This window comes from Pseudophryne corroboree, chromosome 2 (assembly GCF_028390025.1).
Source record: "Pseudophryne corroboree isolate aPseCor3 chromosome 2, aPseCor3.hap2, whole genome shotgun sequence".
NCBI lineage: Eukaryota > Metazoa > Chordata > Amphibia > Anura > Myobatrachidae > Pseudophryne > Pseudophryne corroboree.
Window position 1 is genome coordinate 251,668,736 of NC_086445.1, and position 7,323 is coordinate 251,676,058.

The 7,323-nt window shown below is 48.1% G+C and overlaps 1 protein-coding gene across 1 annotated transcript; it reads right to left on the reverse strand.

Moving 5' to 3' along the window:
- Positions 1-226: 226 nt before the first annotated feature.
- Positions 227-1,159, reverse strand: LOC134991450 (integrase/recombinase xerD homolog). The gene has a single exon (XM_063950743.1). The coding sequence runs from the start codon at positions 1,157-1,159 to the stop codon at positions 227-229; it is 933 nt and encodes a 310-aa protein (XP_063806813.1).
- Positions 1,160-7,323: the final 6,164 nt, after the last annotated feature.

Consider the following 7,323-nt stretch of genomic DNA (forward strand, 5'->3'; position numbering starts at 1 on the left):
AGCCAGGCCTCCCTGGCCTGCTCCCATACCATGCCCCTGTTGCCCAGCCAAAAAACTGCTGCCTCTTCTCGCCTCATCCCAGCTGGCGCCCGTATGGTCTTTTTGCGGCCCGTGCCGCTGCCCAGAATATGTATGAATGGCCGAAGATCCAACACCGCTTCCCGGCGATCCCTGCGAAGAATAGAGGAAGCGGGGGGGAGGGTGTTAGGACAGTCGTCAATTCCCTTTATTGCGGCGGCGTCCTGGCCACCGGCCTGATGTACGATTTGTAACTGTTTGACTTCCACCCCCCTTTCCCCTTTATCTCTTCGGCTGAGCATCCCTGGCTGGCGGCGGATGTTGCCGCGCCGATCCTAAATGAGTGGGTTCCGAACTTCCTCGGGTTCCAGCCTAACTCCTTGATGCATTTTTTAAATATGGCTGTGAACTGGGACCTGGTAAGGGCCGCCTGATCCACATGAATGAGGAAATTCTCGCCCCCTTTTGGCCTGACCTCCACAAATCTTTGTACCGCCTCGATTGGACAGACTGTTGTGTCCGGGTGCCTGCCCAACTGGACCCATCTTCCCTTACCTATCTGGTCTGTTTTTGACTTGTGAATTTTGCATAAGACCGCGCCCTGCGAGGCCGCTACATTTTTTACCAACAGGCCTGTTCCGGCGGCCATTTTTGACTGCGCTACTAGCTCCCCGACCCTAAATGCTCCGCTAAACGCCATGATAAACGCTGCTTTAAACAGTTTTTCCTCGTACTCTCCGTTAGATACTTTCGCCACTATGTGAATAATGCTCTTAAGCCTCTCTATGGTTACTGGCTCCCGGGAGTCCGGTCTCTGTATCTTCGCTCTGGCCCATCCCTTCATCAGTGTGCGCACTACGAATACCTTAGTTAGGTCCTCTTTCCCTAGCAACTTTGAAAAGAAAGATACCCATGCCAGCCTGGTGTTTGCCACTGCCCTTGATGCTCCCTCCTCCTTACTCTTGCCTAAGAATTCCAACAATTGCTGCAGGGGCGCCTGGCCCTCTGAGCTTACATTCCGCTGGAACTGCTGCCATTTCTCCCATGCTGCCACGTACGCTTTCCAGGTCTTTGGCGCCAGGGACCTTTCCACCAGCTCGTTTAAACAGGCTCGGCTATCTGCCAAAGATGAGAAGGGCATGTTAAACCTTGGCCCCGCGCGAACGGCGCTGCCGCCCTAAGCACCTCCCATTTCTGACGTGACAGCGCGTCCGCGATATCGTTCTCGACTCCTGGTACATGCTTTGCCCTGAATGTGATGTTGTGCCTCAAACATGCCGCTACTAACCACCTCAGCAACCTAATCACCGGTGCGGACGAGGCAGAGTGGCTGTTTATGGCCTGTACCACGCCCATATTGTCGCACCAAAACTGTATGAACTTATTCTCTAGCCTGCGGCCCCAAACCTCTGCGGCTACCACTATAGGAAACAACTCCAAAGCTGCCAAGTTCTTAGTCAAACCGCTGTCCTTCCACCTTTGCGGCCATTCTTCTGCGCACCACTCTCCCTGCAAGTACGCTCCGAAGCCTATGGCTCCTGCTGCGTCTGTGAACAGCTGCAGTGCATGGTTTGGCGATATCTTGCTCGGCCACATGCGCACCCCGTTAAACTGTTTCAAGAAATCCTGCCATACTAACAAATCTTCCTTCAATTCCCCACTGATGCGGATGAAGTGATGTTTCTTCCTCACTCCCGCTGTTGCCCTTTCCATACGTCGCTTGAAAATCCGCCCCATAGGGATTACGCGACAAGCAAAATTCAGCGACCCTAGCAATGACTGCAACTGGTCCAAGGTAACTGACTTCGCTTGGGCGCATGCACTGATCTCTCGCTCCAACTTTTCGATTTTTTCTGTTGGCAACCGGCACTCCATCTTCTCTGTGTCGATCTCTATACCTAGGTAAGAGATGACCTATTTTGGGCCCTCAGTTTTCTCCCCCGCGATGGGGATTCCGAACTCGTTCAGCATCTTTGTAAGCTCTGGCAGCAACTGCGCGCACTGCCCAGACTGAGCTTGACCTGCCAGCAAGAAATCGTCCAGGTAGTGCGCTACTGCCCTACAGCCTGTCCGTGCTTCCAAGCACCAGTGCAAGAAGGAGCTGAAAATTTCGAATAACGCGCAAGATATTGGCAAACATTTGTCTACGAAATATCGGCCCTCAAACTGGAAACCCATAAGGTAAAAACTGTCCGGATGCATGGGGAGTAGCCTGAACGCTGACTCGATGTCTAGCTTCGCCAACAAGGCCCCTTTCCCTTGCCTCCTAACCATTTTTATCGCATGGTCAAACGACTGATATTGCACCGAGCACTGTTCCACGTCCAGGGCATCATTAACCGATGCCCCCTCCGGGAAAGATAGGTGTTGAATAAGTCTGAACTTTTCCCGGTGCTTTCTTGGGAACTAACCCCAGAGGTGACACTACCAAATTTTCTATTGGGGGGGCCGCGAATGGCCCGGCCATCCTGCCCATCTCTAATTCTTTTCCAATTTTCTGTCGCGCAACCTGCGGCTGCTCCCTGATGGAATGAAGGTTCCTATTGCGGTCGCCCGGAAGGACGTCCCGTCTTATTGGGATCTTGAACCCTACTCTAAAACCCTCCTGCAACCGCTGGGCTTCTAAACGCTTGGGGTACCTGGCTAGCCATGCCTGCATACCCTCCAGCCTCACTGGGCTACTTGCTTTTGACAGGCACAAGCGCTCCGGATACCTTTTCCCCTCTCTCTCCCTGTCGGCCTTTTTTTCTAAAGCAGTCTTTTGCCGGGTGACTTCCGCTGCAGTGCGTGCATGCGTGCTTGAATTTGCAGAAAGCCCGTGTGCACCGGGTGTCACTAAATGCGTAGCATTTGAGCATATCTTGTCTATGCGTGCCAGGCCTCCCTGTCCCCTGCCTTTGCGCTGTCGCTTCTTTATCGCTAGCCCCTCTTGCCTGCACCTTGAGCCACAGCTTGATATCCTTTGTCCCAAACTTGATGGGTTGCTGCCCTTGCGCTCTTAACCTGAAGGACTCGTCGTATCTGCGCCACGCAGTTCCCCCATAATCCTTGTACACTGAATAAACAAGATTGATGTATTTCATCATGTTCATTGCCATATTTGGGTAAGCTTCTACTGAAAGGTCTCCGCAGGGTCGCACCTCTCATTACCGGTGTGCACCCCAGGACCCCTCCCCTGTATACCTAATGCTGTGTATTCACATACACAATAGAAGGCCAGAGACCCCTTCTGCATGGTGGTAGCACCCACGCCCACCTGTCCTATATATTGGTTTTAATTAGGTTCCTGACCTTTCTTAGACTGCATGCAGAGCAAGGTGAGTCCTGCACAAATGTATATCGGATTATCAGATGGGGGTGCATTTCCGGGGTGTGGGTCCCCCTGGACTGTTGTGGCTGTTTTGCCTCAGGAGCAACACATATTAACACTTATTTTCATATTTACTTTCATCCCTATCGTGTGTTTTGTTTCAATGTAATTCATTTCCTACCTTCACTTTTCACTACTTTACCTCTCACTACTTTATCTCCCCCTTCATTACCTCTCACTAATTTACCCCTGCTGTTTTCAGCAGCCTATCTCACTAACCTATTTTCACTTTTTCACTATATATTTTTTCACTTTTGTGTTGCCCTGGGGTCACTCAGCTGCTTCATTTTGGGGGGTCCCGCACCCTAGATTTGTACCCCCAAAAATGTTAGGGACTTGCCCGACTAATGAGGTCACCTGGACGCGGTGGGCAAGCCGTTACTTATGGCCATAACTATGCGAAGAACCTCGCTTAAAATGCAACATTTTATTGCAATTATTATTATTAATAAATTGGTAATGTTTGAATTGTGCACCTGCAACCTTTTTCTTTGTATGCAGTTCTACTGAAAGGTCTCCGCAGGGTCGCACTTCTCATTACCGGTGTGCACCCCAGGACCCCTCCCCTGTAAGCTTCTACGTAGCAACCAGAGTATGCGAACATCCCGGTCATCCAATTGTCAATTGTCCCCGCCCTACTCCCTTCTCGCTGCCCCTCTCCTTGTCCCTGAGACCTTCCTCTGTAAGGGAGCATATGTCGATGAAATCCCCCTTCACAATTTCCTTCCTAATTTCTTTAGGCAAATGCCCTGCCAATGCGCCTAGCTCATGATCCAGTGCGCCTCCGCAGGGCCGAAACTAGACTTGTCAGCACCCGGGGCAAGGAAGCATTTTGGCGCGCCCCCAGCATTACACAAAAAATTATCATGTTATCAAATATTTAGAAAGGGGATACCATTGAACAAAATTGCGCCTCATGTGCCCCAAATGTCCTAAGCATCTGTCACATAGCCCCTGTGTGTCCCCACACATTGCACCACATTACTGCACTACATGATTACACTAAGTGCCCTTTATATTGCACTACACTACGTACATGCCCCTATATGCTGCACTACATTACTACACTATCTCCCATACACTGCACTACATTACATGCTCCTAACACTACGTACATGCCCCTATATGCTGCACTACATTACTACACTATCCCCTATACACTGCACTACATTACATGCTCCTATACACTACACTACGTACATGCCCCTATATGCTGCACTACATTACTACACTATCCCCTATATGCTGCACTACACTACTACACCATCCCCTATATGCTGCACTACATTACATGCTCCTATACACTGTACTACATACCCTATATGCTGTACTATATATTACTTCATTACACTACACTACACTACATCTACATTACCAACAATAACACTGCAGGCAGGTATCCCCATTTTACAGAGTGCGGCAGGCAGATATCCCCATTTTACACAGCGCGGCAGGCATATATCCCCATTTTACACAGTACGCAGGCAGATGCCCCCATATTACACAGTACGCAGGCAGATGCCCCCATATTACACAGTACGCAGGCAGATGCCCAGATATTACACAGTACGCAGGCAGATGCCCCCATATTACACAGTACGCAGGCAGATGCCCCCATATTACACAGTACGCAGGCAGATGCCCAGATATTACACAGTACGCAGGCAGATGCCCCCATATTACTAGAGATGAGCGGGTTCGGTTCCTCGGAATCCGAACCCGCCCGAACTTAATTTTTTTTTACACGGGGCCGAGCGACTCGGATCTTCCCGCCTTGCTCGGTTAACCCGAGCGCGCCCGAACGTCATCATCCCGCTGTCGGATTCTCGCGAGGCTCGGATTCTATCGTGAGACTCGGATTCTATATAAGGAGCCGCGCGTCGCCGCCATTTTCACACGTGCATTGAGATTGATAGGGAGAGGACGTGGCTGGCGTCCTCTCCGTTTATAGAGAGTGAGACTAGAGTAGAGAGAGACACAGTATTATTTACTTTAGTAATTTTGGGGAGCATTAGGAGGAGTACTACTACTTGCTGAAGTGATAGATAGTGTGACTGTATATCTGACTTGTGGGGGAGACACTGACAGTGGGGAGCAGTTAGAGTCTGAGAGCAGGAGTACATATTTTAACGTACAGTGCACACTTTTGCTGGCACTCTGCTGCCAGAGTGCCACACTGCCATTGTGACCACACTGACCACCAGTATATATTGTGATTGTCTGCTTAGGAGTACTACTTGCAAGTTGCTGATAGTGTGACCAGTGACTTGACCACCAGTTTAATTAATCACCACCAGTTTAATATATATATATATAATTTTATATAATATATATATAATTGTATATGTATACCGCACCTACCCGTGTTTTTTTTTTTTCTTTCTTCTTGATACATACTACTATAGTAGCTTACTGTAGCAGTCTGCGGTGCTGCTGAGCTGACAGTGTCCAGCAGGTCCGTCATCAGTCATTACATAATAAATATATATACCTGTCCGGCTGCAGTACTAGTGATATATATATATATATATATATATATTAATTTCATCTCATTATCATCCAGTCTATATTAGCAGCAGACACAGTACGGTAGTCCACGGCTGTAGCTACCTCTGTGTCGGCAGTCGCTGGTCCATCCGTAATTGTATACCACCTACCCGTGTTTTTTTTTTTTCTCTTTCTTCTTGATACATACTACTATAGTAGCTTACTGTAGCAGTCTGCGGTGCTGCTGAGCTGACAGTGTCCAGCAGGTCCGTCATCAGTCATTACATAATAAATATATATACCTGTCCGGCTGCAGTACTAGTGATATTATATATATATATATATATATTGATTTCATCTCATTATCATCCAGTCTATATTAGCAGCAGACACAGTACGGTAGTCCACGGCTGTAGCTACCTCTGTGTCGGCAGTCGCTGGTCCATCCATAATTGTATACCACCTACCCGTGTTTTTTTTTTTCTCTTTCTTCTTGATACATACTACTATAGTAGCTTACTGTAGCAGTCTGCGGTGCTGCTGAGCTGACAGTGTCCAGCAGGTCCGTCATCAGTCATTACATAATAAATATATATACCTGTCCGGCTGCAGTACTAGTGATATTATATATATATATATATATATTGATTTCATCTCATTATCATCCAGTCTATATTAGCAGCAGACACAGTACGGTAGTCCACGGCTGTAGCTACCTCTGTGTCGGCAGTCGCTGGTCCATCCATAATTGTATACCACCTACCCGTGTTTTTTTTTTTCTCTTTCTTCTTGATACATACTACTATAGTAGCTTACTGTAGCAGTCTGCGGTGCTGCTGAGCTGACAGTGTCCAGCAGGTCCGTCATCAGTCATTACATAATAAATATATATACCTGTCCGGCTGCAGTACTAGTGATATTATATATATATATATATATATATATATATATATATTGATTTCATCTCATTATCATCCAGTCTATATTAGCAGCAGACACAGTACGGTAGTCCACGGCTGTAGCTACCTCTGTGTCGGCAGTCGCTGGTCCATCCATAATTGTATACCACCTACCCGTGGTTTTTTTTTTCTCTTTCTTCTTGATACATACTACTATAGTAGCTTACTGTAGCAGTCTGCGGTGCTGCTGAGCTGACAGTGTCCAGCAGGTCCGTCATCAGTCATTACATAATAAATATATATACCTGTCCGGCTGCAGTACTAGTGATATTATATATTTCTCTAACGTCCTAGTGGATGCTGGGGACTCCGAAAGGACCATGGGGAATAGCGGCTCCGCAGGAGACTGGGCACAAAGTAAAAGCTTTAGGACTAGCTAGTGTGCACTGGCTCCTCCCCCTATGACCCTCCTCCAAGCCTCAGTTAGATTTTGTGCCCGAACGAGAAGGGTGCAATCTAGGTGGCTCTCCTGAGCTGCTTAGAGTAAAA